This window comes from Coptis chinensis, chromosome 4 (genome assembly GCF_015680905.1).
Source record: "Coptis chinensis isolate HL-2020 chromosome 4, ASM1568090v1, whole genome shotgun sequence".
Classification (NCBI taxonomy): Eukaryota; Viridiplantae; Streptophyta; class Magnoliopsida; order Ranunculales; family Ranunculaceae; genus Coptis; species Coptis chinensis.
In genome coordinates, this window is record NC_141459.1 from 17512624 (window position 1) to 17526873 (window position 14250).

At 36.4% G+C, this 14250-nt stretch overlaps 2 protein-coding genes across 2 annotated transcripts in view; one reads left to right on the forward strand and one right to left on the reverse strand.

The window, feature by feature from the left end:
• Positions 1 to 263: 263 nt before the first annotated feature.
• LOC147502267 (chaperone protein dnaJ 20, chloroplastic-like) lies at positions 264 to 725 on the forward strand. Its single transcript, XM_086604493.1, has one exon. It carries the CDS (start codon positions 264 to 266, stop codon positions 723 to 725), a length of 462 nt encoding a protein of 153 aa, XP_086460619.1.
• A 4299-nt stretch (positions 726 to 5024) lies between these two features.
• Positions 5025 to 14250, reverse strand: part of LOC147502268 (3-oxoacyl-[acyl-carrier-protein] synthase II, chloroplastic-like) — a 59444-nt gene continuing 50218 nt past the window's right edge. Inside the window, exons 13-14 of the mRNA XM_086604494.1 lie at positions 5274 to 5333; positions 5025 to 5147 (exon numbers count right to left, since the gene is read on the reverse strand). Of these exons, the coding sequence (XP_086460620.1) occupies positions 5025 to 5147; positions 5274 to 5333 (183 nt within the window). The remainder of the gene's footprint in view (positions 5148 to 5273; positions 5334 to 14250) is intronic.

A 14250-nucleotide genomic window follows, 5' to 3' on the forward strand; every position in this document is an offset into this window, starting at 1 on the left:
TATATTTCTTATCAATTATTGCAAATGTTGTGTACGTGGCAAAAATGTATAGGTGGTTGAAACTTATAAACTTCAAAACTAATCTACAAAATCGAAATAATGTACAAGCACACGGCAGTACATTGGAGTTGATAAGATCAATTAGGTCACCAACCATCTATATATTAAGCTATTCATCAGCTTATTCAGACGTACTTCACGCCATCTCTCTCTCTCTCTCTCTCTCACAAACGGAAATGTTTTGCAATTTGAATCCCGCACATATGCATGCTCCAATATTTTCCACTAGAAGATCGTCCTTCCAAAAGACTGCTAAGTTCAATTTGATCTCATGTAGAGCTAACACTTTGGAGACTCAAAGAGTTGGTACAAGTTTCTACGAACTTCTGTCCCTTGAATCACAGAATGTTGGCTTTGAAGATATAAAGAAAGCATACAGAACCATGGCTCGTCGATACCATCCTGATGTTGTTCCTTCATCACGAAAAGAAGAATCGACAAAAAAATTTGTGGAGCTTCAACAGGCTTATGAAACACTTTCTAACCCGATTTCCCGTCAAAAGTATGATTTTGAGTTGGGATATTTATCTCGTTGTGGAATGAATGGGATGCGCAGCGAAGAATGGAGAACACATTTTCACAAACAAGTATGGGAAGATCAGCTTGGTGGTCTAGAATTAAAGTCTAATAGTAAAAAGTTTAGAAATAACAGGGCATACATGTAAAGTTCATAGTTGATAGTAACTTAGTATCTTCTTCTATTTCTATGATGTAGTATTTGTAGTTTTGTACATAAACGCAATATTGAAGGAATATAATAGCTTGGTGCCTTGGTAGCAACAGCTTTTTGAACTACTCGCATGGCACTTCATGAGTAATCATGACTTCATTATTTTGAGTTTTTGAAACAGGCCGGATATGAGAAGGAATAATATGAGAGCCAGCATTCTTTGAGCATTTTCACCGGCCTTAATTGTATTGCTAATTTGGAGATTTGAATGCATAATGAGAATCTTAAATGTCATATAAAGGTAACTTTAAATTTCTTATTATGACCTCATCATGTTGTAAGAACTAGCATGGTTCTTATTAGAGTACTGCTACGGGATAGCCACTGTTTCGTAGATGGCTAACTGCCCAATGGTATAATGCCACGTCACGCAAGAGAAACTTGCTATTTATTCAATCTTGCTTTGAAGAAAAAAATAGCCAAGATCAGGAAAGCAAGCAGTTCGATCATCTTGTTCAACCACAACAGGCCATGGTTGCCTCTTCATCTTGGACGCAAACAACCATGTTTGCCCAAATAATCGTCATGGCTTCCATCACTACCAAATTTTCTCAAATCTTGAGAAAACACAATATTTGGACTAAAAAACTTTGGTTAAAAAGATAGACAACATTGAATCACGTGGAAAGCTAAATTTTGGTAGATATTCCAAAATTGCTCCTTTCCAAATTAAATACAAAAGATTGTATTGTTTCTATCTTAATAAAAGTTTAGGATTTTTGAAACCTAAAGTTTTTATTCAATTCTATTATTTTGCATTTCTAATTAAGCCCTTGGTTAAACAAATTCAGAACGATGAAGTGGTTTTATATGAAGAGAGTTATGTGTCATCTCTTTTTGTTGTTATTTTGTTTTGTTTTTCTTAACCAAAAATAAGAAAATAAAGGAGAGAACCGGATGAAATTGTTGCAATTCAAGTTTTTCAACCACGACGTGGCTTTAATTGATATATTACCAGATTGGGGATGTTAGCCTGCTAGAAGACAGCTAGCATTTTCGTTCTTATTAATATGTGGATATGCGGACCACTCGATAATCTAATACATGCCCCTCCGATGAGATGAGACCCACATATCTTGTGAAATGATTAGGGATTCCGGCCTCCTCAATTTACACTTCGATCATCAGGACAATGATCCTAGAAGACTAGAAAGTTACCAAAAAAAGAGAGTAGAAGACTAGAAGTGCTGTGATTGAATTGATTGGACGTCAGGACAATGATGGAGAATTTCCCCAAGAAACGATCTAGTAATGATCCTATATATTGGACGTTGGGATCCCTTAGACGTTTCTTACAAAAATAAAAATAGGCTTGAAAGTTGTCCATCTGCAGTAAATTTGATTTTTTCACGTGGAAAATTCCATGCAATATAATCAACCACAACCTTAATTATACAATCTAAAAAGGAAAAAGAGCAGTTCATATATACTTCATATTTATGTAAGTTTAGGCGATATTAATTATGCACACCGTACCTTTTAAAATCATATCATAGAACTCTTGATTTTCCCATTTGACATGATTTCTTTATATTATAAAACGTGTAGGTGACCATTATTTTGGCTTAGCTTAGTTTTGTAACAAATAGAGCATGCCAGCAAGCCGACATTCGAAAAACAACACAAATATCTGTGGCCTAACTATGAATTTTTTAACTCATCTTCTACAATATATATTATATCCGGCCTCTATTGCCATGGGTTTAGGCAATGACTGAGATTTCCAAACGTGTGGATCACTTATAGGGGTGTCAATAATTAAACCGACCTATCAATAAGAGCCAATTGGAGGTTGTTAAAGAGTCCCCATTTTTTTCTATAACCAGATCAAAAGTCACACAAGAAACACATACATATAGGCGTGCTATTCTGAGAAACACATTTCATATTAGGTTATTAGTGAACACAAAACGTTCACTTAATTTTTGTAACCTTAAAGTTACCTACTTAGCTGCGATATACATCAATTGGAGCCTAAATTTCAAGACTGACCATTTTCACTATCAAAACTAGTTTATAAGCGTCCCATTTTAACTACTTAAATGCTTCTTTTTCAACGTCCGGTAGAGCACAGTTTGAACATAACTGCTATTTCTAACTTCTAACATTGTACAACCGCCATAAATAGTGGGCCAATTGATTCTAGAAGGAATGGACCAAACTAAATAACTAATACAACAACCAAAAAATGATAGTGGGCCAACTGTTCAAATGAACACAAAAATATCTTTCAAAAATAAAAGCAGAGGTTCGCTTGTTTGATGGAAATATGAGAAATTTGAAACAAAATTCTACGGTAAAAATTTGTTTTATAAATCTTTCCAAAACAAATATTACATATGCTTGGGTCAGGGGAGGGAACCAGGATTTGAAGTTTGAGGGGGCGAGAGTACATGAGGGGCCATAAGTGCATCTTTTCTAAAACTGTCCGCTTGTTTGAATGGAAATATAAGCAAACTTGGAAAACATTATATGGTAAAAGTTTGTTTTATAAATCTAAAACAAAAATTTAATCTGATTTATATGTGCTTGGTTAATGAACAACACACCACTATAAAAGAGGGAGAGGAGAGGAGAATAGAGAGAAGGGCCGGGTGACAGATCGATTTTTTTTGTTATGATTTTTTTTGTTATGATTGGTGATGGTGATTGAGTGATAGAGATCAGAGAAAATGGAGGAACAGGAAAGAGAAGATGACGTATTAACTAGGGAAACTTTTGTCGACAAATTTTATAGGGATCGGTTATATGAACTCCGCTTATTCAAACAATTAGAAGTTGATTTTTGGTAGAGATGTTCTCTACACAATAGAGATTATCTTCACAAAAAATCAGTTCATTTGAAGATGAACAACTTCATCAAAAATCGTTTAGAAAGTTTTCAAATTATCCAATGGTCAATTGAGCTATAAAATTTTAGGGTGATGATATTCATGCTCACCATATTATTTACTAACCCCACCAACTAAAAAATTTGCACCCACTTTATCAATAAACCCACCATATTTTCAAAAGAGTACTATTTTCACAAATCAGCCCACAAGTCTTCCCAATTAACAATAAAATCCCAAATTAAAACTAAAAAAGACAAATCAAAGATATTCTTTCTCCAATTTTGTTAAATTAAGGTAATAGTGGTTTCACTTTTCATTATCTAGAATAGTTGGAGTATTGGTGTTCCATTATTTGCTTCCACTTTTTATTCCTATAGAAAAAGGGTTTAATTCTTTAACAATAAAAATAACCCATACACTCTTTGGTTGATAGAACATAACTACTAATCTTAATGAAAATCACCAAAGAAGACAATTGCTTGCTCAATGACTTCCAAGAATTCAATTTATCCAAAAAATTAAAACAAGAACCCATTTACACAAAATTAACTCATTACATTATTCATTAATTATAAAATTCATATTATGATGAATATTTGTTTAGATTGAAAGTTAGGTTATATCAAATTTTAATCATATTTAGTTGTTATCTTTGTTAGCATAAAAAAGTCTTTTTGCTTGAAAAATTAAAACGTGAGATGAGATAAGTGAATGGATGTGGGTGTGATCAACAATATACGAGGGCAATCTTGTCCAAATAAAACAAACACTTTAAGTGAGTGTTGTGCGTAAAATGGTGGGTTTATATAACACCATCCAAATTTTAATTTCGATACAATTTTTGATAAGATTAGACATATTCAATTGGGCTGATTTTTGGTGGGGGTGTTCTCCATCATGAGATGTATACATTCACAAAAAATTAGTCCTCAATTCATTTGTAAATTCATTTTTAGAAGTGGAGTAAATTTGGAGTCACTATAAAGTGGAGTTCATATAACCATTCCCAATTTTATATGCAAACATATATCAAATTTATTTATTATTTATTATTTTATTATTTTGTTATGTTTGTGGAAATGTTTTCATCAGGACCATTATATAATTGTGCAAACGCACCCGGAAAAATGGTGAAAACAACTTGTAATAAACTAGGATTCCTCTCCCCTCTTCCCTTTCCCTTGATTATTATTTTTATTATTATTATTATTTTTTTTTTGTGTATTGGGGTGTGGTGGGGAGACCCTAATTTCCCATCCAAAAAGAGTGCAGACCCTTACAAATAATTATATAAGTGGTGGCAGAGAGCCTTTGGAATATAGTTTCTTCTTTCCTGTGCCTCAGCTGTCTAAATAGAATGACATGGGCAAACTCGATTTTATTCAGGTTGTAGCTTTCCATCAAACGTACTTGTAAGGGGCAAACAATATGGACGAATTGTGGCCGCCAAAGCCAGATGAGTTAGATAGTGCCACCTTTATGTCAAGCCTTTCTTTCTTACTGCCAACCAGCACATTCATGTCCTGTTTCAATGTCATTCATCATCGGTATATGTTCAAGTGCAACCAAAAAATGATGCGCAACTTAACAATGCAAGGGACTGAACGTCATTGTATATATGGACATACTACATAAGAAGTAGCACATACCACGCCTTTGTCAGGGTTATCCAGATTGATATTAGGATGGAGCCATCCTGTCCGTATTGCCTACAAGTGTAAGTGAATCCAAGATCAGACTAGAGAAAAATCAGAAGTTATGCAGAATTTCTTCTCATGCACAGTAATGTCATAATGTAGAAAACTGGTGTGGTTGCATACTTCTACAACTGACTGGGCAATTGGTTGAGCACCTTCTGTACGAGGCTACGAGCATGTGCAATGCATAGGGTCCTCTGGAAGTAGTTAAACAATATACACAGTGCAATTACTTCATTCAGCATTATGTTGCTGGAGTCATACTAACATTTGTAAAACGATAGGAAAAAAATCCCTCTGATTTTCCCAAATATGAGAAATATACATAACCAATATAACCTTGAATTCATACTGCATTCATCTATAATAGATTGTTTGGATTTGAACCTTAACCTAGGACATAAATGACTATCTTTTGCCATAATACTAAGGGTTTATTAGTGTTTGGGTAGAAACTCGTCCAAACCCACCAATGGTTTCGTTAGGGAGGCTGTTGTAATGAATTGTTGAGACTGTACCACAAAGGCGGCCTATGTATCCGAATCGTTCTCCGGAATCAAGTCTCTCAAATCAACTGTAATTCTTTGTTTCATTAGAATGGGGTATTTATATGATAATAATGAAAAATATCATTTTTTTAATTGCTATAAAATCTTCTGTAATTATGTAAAGTCTTAATATGGAAGCATATCTTGACAAATATATTTTCTAAATCTAAACTTGCTATATCTAGCTTATGGTGTTATAATTTTGGGCAGGGCAAGCATGCCATAATTTTGGGCAGGGCAAATATGCCATAATTTTGGGCAGGATAGGCATGCCATAATTTTGGGAAACGCAGACACGCTATAATTTTGGGCGGCGCTGACATGCCATAATTTTGGGCATCGTACATAGTAGTGAGTGATGCTATGATGGTACCCAACGATGGCTGTTTATAAGGGTGCAGATATGGTGACACATACACCGCCCCTTCTTTGCTGAATGGAACTAGTTCCTTGTGGTGAAGAACACTACACTATAAGAGTCATTTTGTAACATAGCAAAATTTTCATTTGTAACACATATATCCGTTACTACCTTTTTAACGAACATAATTATTAGGTTTATTCGTATCCGTTAGTATATTTCATTTTATTTTTCCAATTATTATAAAAGTATTATTTTAATGTTTGGTAACAATTAATTTCGTTAGGAAACAAATAAAAAAGAATAAAAAACATCTAACGGAAATACCAAAAGGGTATATGTGGAACTAACGCAAAAGATTAGAACTAAATAAAACAAAGTTCTCCCCGACGCTCATCTCTCTCAAGTCTCCAAGCCTCCATGAAAACATCGTCTCCTCTGTCAAAGAATGAAGTGAACTAGGTACGCTTTCTCTCTCATTCTCTCCTTCTACCCAAACCCTAGAAATTTGGCGAACATTATATATATGTGAGATAGTAAGTAACTGAAGCGCACCAAACATTACTAACACTTACAACTGTTAGAAATTACAAATTTAAACGGGCTATCAACAGTTGCATATCCGTTACAAAGAATTATACTAACGGATATAACTCTTACTAAAGTTAATTTCAGTAACGGTTGTATCCGTTACTAAATTTGGTCTACGTGATAGTGACGTCCCAGAGCTAACATATATAACCGTTAGTAAAAATATAAGTAACGAATATAGTTGTTGGTAAACGCCTTTTCTAGTGTAGTGGAATAAAAAATCAGTTCGAAAAGAATGTGAATTGAAGGTGCAAAAATAGACGGAGGTGAATATTGCGAAAAGAAAGCAACCAAAGGCTGTTTGCTTGACACGAATGCCTAAGGCTGTTTGTACAACTATGAAATATTGATCGTTGTTTTTGTTCGTTGCTTAGTTCAGGTAACACCAGTGGTATGAAAACACTCATTACTAATGAAATGAAGAAACTTTTGGGCGTTAAATGTATTGTAGTCACCCCCAATTGTTGGCAATTCACTGGAGAAACAACCCTGTTCTACGACAGTAGTTGGATAGGTACTCCAACTATTCAATGTCGACCATTTCTTGGCCCTAGTTTTAAGCTGTGTATAAAATATTGGTGAAACTTGAGCTTTGTTGTAATATCGAATTTTCAATATTTCTTTAATTTTCTTCAAGGACAACTTCTTGACTTTTGATGCACAAGGTAAGGGGTTGCAAATGTTCACCAATGATTTTTGATGAGTGGAGTAAGGTGTTGTAAACGCAAACTCCATGATTTTTTTACGCATGGACTAAGGTATTACAAATGCAAAGTCCACGAGTTTGGATGCGTGGAGTAAGGTGTTGCAAACGCAAACTCCATGACTTTTTGATGCGTGAACTAAGGTATTGCAAACGCAAAGTTCACGATTTTGGATGCATGGAGTAAGGTGTTGCAAACGCAAACACCACGACTTTATGATAATTTGACTAAGGTATTGCAAACACAAAGTCCACGACTTTGGATGCGTGGAGTAAGGTATTGCAAACGCAAACTCCATGATTTTTTTATGTGTGAAGTAAAGTGTTACAAACGCAAACTCTACGACTTTGAATTGGTATAGGTTAAACATTCACATCACCTAAACTAAAGTAATGGTGACGGAACTAGAGTAATTGATATATATTATTCTTGCCTTGCTGAATGGAAGTAAAGAAGTAAAATGTGGAAGAATGCACTTTATTGATGATTAAACATCTAGAAAAACATAGCAAGTTTATCTTATGGACAAGCTCTAAGGAGCTATAAGATCAAGCTACTAACTTCTACTAATGGAAACAAATTTAACGATAAAAACGCCTAAAATGGAGTGCATTCCATGGTTTTTAAAAAAAAACAAAAACAAAAGAGGGTTCCCGCAATTGTGCAAAGGAAATATGATCCTTTGGAAGCAGGACGATCAATGATAAAAGGTCCTTCCCAATTTTCGCCGAGTTTTCCTGCATCAATGATCTTTGATTGTCTACAAAAGACCTTGTCACCCGGATAAAAAACTTTCAAGCGAAACTTCTTGTCATATTGCTTCTTCATCGCGGCTTGGTAATGGAAGAGACGAGCAATACTCTCTTCGCGCACTTCATCTAGATTGGCCTTTGAATGAGCTAGCAATTCATCATTATGACCATTGTTTAAGGCGGCAGTGCGAGTTGTCACAAAAAAACTTCAGTAGGTAACACCGCTTCTGCTATATAAACGAGGTTAAATTGAACAGTACTGCACTTATTGCAGTATCTGTAGCGGCCAAGTAAGCTCCAACAGGTTGTCTTGTATGTGGGCTGGCCAAGATTGGTGTGTAGGAACCGTTATGGTTGCATCAAATGATTTACAAATTGTGAAAACCCATGCGTAGCGGAATAAGGGGTGTTCACGATTTTAGTTAGAATCATACCTTTGATTAGCTGTGATAACTCTAAGAATCCAAGCTCTACGAATCAGCAACCTCTTGATCTTCTGTTGTATTTCTATCCTTATAATGGACGTTGTGTGTGCAATGATCTACCAGCCCTTTCTTTCTCTCTTTGCCTCTCTTTAGCAATCACTGAATGATAATTTCGGCCAAGAAGAAAATATTTCTTTATATAGACTACAATAGGGACCATGAGGAGAAATTAGGGTTAGGTCTCCTGACGGGCTTGGGCTTCCCATGTTCGCCCAGAACACACGGCCCAAGTCCGTTAACAAATGACTTATTCCACTAAAAGCCATTGTCGCACTACCGCCCTAATCCTGAATTACATTTATGGGCTCTATATTATATGCTTGTTGATCTCCCCATGTTAAGATATTGAATGCCCGTTGATTAAGTCAAGTTACTGACAACTACATTAATCAACTTCTTATGTCCTTGAGTAGTACCACTCAACATCATTGTCATGTCAGATTAAATCCACCTGCAGGGTTTACATGACAATCCTTATGAGCTACTCAAGGGGACATCATCAACCCGACTTCTTACGGGTCACATATTCCTTCTATAATCAACAACACACCTTGCATACAATGTCATTACCCAATCCATCGAGTTTGTTAATTCACAAATGAATCTCACTTATTGATGATTTAAAGCAATGTACAATGTACATAAGTACCCGTTATTATATCCAGATTAAGAGGACAATCATCCATACTAACAGAGGTGTTTGTTCTTTATATAGTCAGAATAAAGAGAAACAACCTCACCGGTCCTGTTCAATATACACAAAGTGTACTAGTGTAATCCTGTAGTTAAGATAGACTAATACCAGATTATACTACAACCATACCAATGGTTTGTCCAAATCCATCTAGATTGTGAACGTTTACTTATACTTTTTAAGGTATTGATGATATGATCTTCTGTGTGTCACCACACACCATATCATCTACAACATAAAGTATTAGACACATGCATATAACTAATAACATATATAATATGCATAACTTTTACCCATATGATTCTCATTCAAAATATAAATAATTAGAGTTAATACAAAAGTAATGTTTTTAGTATATAACCTTATCATGGTGGTGAGACCAGGTATTTCTTGATTGATTGGAAGGCATTTTCACAGTCATCATTCCACCCTATTGAGTCTTTTGAAGTCTGAAAGAAAGGACGACATCTATTTGAGTACTTAGAGATGAAACGATTTAGTGCTGCTAAGTGCCCTGTGAGCTGCTGAATTTCCTTTTTTGTTTTTGGAGAAGGCATGGCTTGAATGGATCAGATATGTTTTGGGTTAGCTTCAATGCCTCGGTGAGTCATCAAATACCCTAGAAATTTTCCTGAGATTAGTCCGAATGGGCATTTCAAAAGATTTAGCTGCATGTTGAATTCATCAATTCTATTAAAAACTGATTGCAAATCAGAGATGTGATCTCCACTGTGCTTGGATTTTACAACCATGTCATCAATATAAGCCTCCATTGTCTTGCCCACCATATCTCCATATGTGGTGTTGATCATCCTCTGATAAGTAGCCCCTGTGTTTTTAAACCGAAAGACATAACTTGATAACAAAAAAATCCCTTGATCAGTTATGAATGCAGTCGCTTATTGATCCTTAACAGATAGCGGGAGGTGGTGGTACCCCGAATAAGCATCCATAAATGATAATCGTAGGTATCCAGACGTGGCATCCACCAATTCTGATATTCGTGGAAGAGGGTGAATTGGGTAAGCTTTGTTAAGGTTCACGAAATCGATGCACACTTTCATTTTATCATCTTTCTTGGGTACTGCAACTACATTAGACAACCATTTCGGATATGAAACTGGCTGTATAAACTTAATTGAGAGTAAACGATCAATCTCTTCTTTGACTTTGAGTTTTCTATCTGGGGCCATGCGCTAGGTTTCTGCTGTGCTGGCTTGATGGTAGGATCAATGTCAAGTGTCTGGCATGCAACTTCTGGGCTAATTCCAGGTATCTGTTCCACTGATCATGCAAAGATCTTATTGTTCTTTCTGAGGAGTGTAACCATTTTCTTTTGTTCATTTTCCGACAGCTCTGCTGATATGAAAGTTCTTTCTCTGCATGAATTCCCAATCTGTACTTCTAAGAGGCGGTCCATAGTCGACGGTCCTTCATTTCGTGAACTAGCAGTACAAATACTATGTGAGACCGATTTTGACTTGGACACCTCTTGCAAATTGCTGAGTGCTGTATTTTCCCGCATATCAGACTAATGATATTCCTCCAAAACCTTTTCATAATAGCTGTAGGAAGCCATCTGGTTGCCTCGCACTTTACAGATTTTGTCAAGAGATGGGAACTTTACTGCCTGGTAAAAGGTAGAGACTACTGCACCCATACTGTGGAGCCAATCCCTTCCTAGGATTGCATTGTAAGGGGATTTGTAGTTCATTAGAAGCAATGTCTACTGTCTTGTCCATGAACTTGACTAGTAAAAAGACTCTTCCTACCGAGGATGTTGCCGTTCCATCAAACCCGATTATTGGATTATTTTATGCAACAATCAAATTCCCTGAAAGTTGCATGTTCTTGTAGCAACCTGCAAAAATAACGCTGACAGAACTTCCGGGTCTTTCATTATGCGTTGAACTTGCCATAATCCAATAGAAGCTGAGATGACGACCACATCATAATGAGGATGATGGATGCCAATTAGGTCTCTATCATTAAAACATAGGGGACCCAGTTCGGTAGTTTTTAAACGAATTCCTTCAACAAAATCAATGTTATTCACGTTATAAAATTCATGCAAGAAACCAAACTTGGCTTGCTGTTCACACTTCTGCCTTGTTCGTGAAATATCATTGATTTTGGCATGACTAGCTAGTATGATATTGTAGCTAGTCATCGCTAAATTTTGCTTTACAGTCTTTGAAAGTAAAAACTCATCTAACTGTCCCTTTTCGACTAGCTTTTGTATTTTTCCCCTAAGGGATATGCAATTTTCTGTTTCAAGACCAAAATCATTATGAAAGTGACACCAAATATTTTTGTCACATTTAGACTTGGTGTTTTCAGGTAAGGGCATCGGAGAAAAAAGTAAGTTGCGTCGATTGATGTTCTCATATACTGTAGCATACTTGGCATTTAATGGAGTGAGCTTCATTTCTTCCCAAACTATGTTTGCCTTTTGGTAGTCTGATTTATGTTGTTGCCCTTTCGACGTGTTTTGCTTATGTTTGTCGTTACCATTGTTTGAATCTTCACTCCCAAAATCTTTGTCTCTGGAGGCTTTTGCTCTAACATCTTCCTCGATATTAATGAATTGTTGCGTTCGTGCAAATAAATCGAACTTTGATTGCGGGGGGTCCCATACAAGGGAGTTGTAAATTCCATTTTTATCGTAATGGACTCCTTCCTTGAATGCATGAATGATTATTACGTTAGGGATATCAGCAACCTCTACTTGCATTTGGCGGAAACAAATTACGAACTTTGCCAGTGTTTCATCTTTTTGTTGCTTGGTGTTTAGCAAGATGTTGTCATCCTTAGGACGTGTCCAATTATGCTTAAACTGATCTGTGAATTGATTTGATGATTCTTGGAATTATGTGATAGATTGAGCTGGCAGGCTGGAAAGGTAATGTAAAGCTTCTCCTTTTAGTGTAGACGGAAAAAGTTTGCATAAAAGGAGGTCATCTCTACGCCAAAGAATTAGTCTGCTTTTAAATTCCATAACTTGATCGTTCGGGTCACCTCCTGCTTCATCGAACTTAGGAAGATCTGGCTGTTTGAATCCTTTTTGATGTTTTGCATTTTATATCTTTAAAGAAAATCGCTTGACAACGTCTTCATTTACCGCTAGGTTTTTCCATCGAGTTTCGGCTATACCAGTATTGCTCATTGTTTTCGTAATGATGTCTTTGATCTGTTGTTTAGTGTATACTGCCCCTGTAACTTCTTGATTTTGGATGACTATTGGATAAACTTCTCGATGTTGTATCTCATACTGATGTCACCCCCAGTTGTTTTAACTCTATAGTTCGTTGGTTCTTTGGACTATGAGACCTGTGTCGATAATACTGGCTATGCCGTCGGGTTAGGGAGTGGTTTCTCCAATGTTGTCGTATTCTGGGCTGATCTTTGGGTAGCCTTCGGTACTGATTTGCTGTGTTCAAACCATGCTTTAACTCATGTTGTAGTTTGTGTTGGAGGTCATATATAGTTTTGTCGTCTAGAGTTGTTCCATGTGCTATATGTTGTCATATGACCATATCTTTCTTGACGTGCTATGACTAATGCCTGATGACCTTGGAATGTCTCGAGAGGTATGATGGCTACTTGACAAAGTGTGCCGTTGTTTTTCAAGGCTTGTGCCATGACCAATTCTAGGTCTATCATTGTCACACCCCAAATTTCCAGAAAATTTAAAATAGAGAATTATCCACAATATAGTTATCTCAATCGTCACCCTATTCAATCATATGAAAACCCAGGATGAAACGAAACCCTAATAACATATTATCAACCACGATATTAAAATCTGAGATCAAATTTAAAACCAAAATGAACAATTCTTCAATCACATTATAAAACTACAAAGAAATTAACTGTATGTGCCACCATATCTGCACCCTTATAAACAACCATCGTTGGGGTACCATTATAGTGCCACTCACTACTAGGCACGATGCCCAAGATTATGGCATGCCGCCATAAAAATTATGGCTTGCCCGCTACCCAAAATAAAATTATGGCGCAGCCTGTCTCCGCCTAAAATTATGGTGTGCTGGCCCCCCCAAAATTATGGCGTCGCCCGCCCCAAAATTATGGCGTCAACCGCTGCTATCCAAAATTATGGCGCATACACCCCAAAATTATGGCGTGCTGCTACGCCTGTAAATTTTGGCATGCCTGCCCTACCCAAAATTATGGCGCCATAAGCTAGATATAGCAGGTTTAGATTTAGAAAACATATTTGTCAAGATATGCTTCCATATTAAGACTTTACATAATTACATAAGATTTTCTAGCAATTAAGGAAATGATATTTCTCATTATTATCCTATAAATACCCCATTCCTTTGAAACAAAGAACTACGTTCATTTGAGAGACTTGATTCCAGAGAACGATTTGGATACATAGGCATCCATTGAAGGTACAATCTCAACAATTCATTACAACAACCTCCCTTACGAAACCATTGGTGTGTTTGGGCGAGTTCTTACCCAAACATAATTGGCGCCGTCTGTGGTTCTTACCAACGAACCTTCGTCCATGTTCTTTCTTCCAAGATTCGGTAATGGCAAAAACAACAAGATCTCAAGTGAGCAAGAACGCAAGATTACAACAAGAAGGAGAAAACAACTTACCCAATCCCGAAGTTCCGACTAGTCAAACCTTGATGAATCAACCAGTCGCTCTAGATCTACAAGCTCAGCCTTCAAACCTCCAGGTGCCACGACAACGCAGATCTAGACATACACGACTTCAGACTCCAATAACTCATTCTCAAGATCTAGAGGCAAACA

Coding starts and splice junctions, on each gene's coding strand:
- LOC147502267 (XM_086604493.1), top strand. CDS start 264: ATGCATGCTCCAATATTTTCCACTAGAAGATCGTCCTTCCAAAAGACT.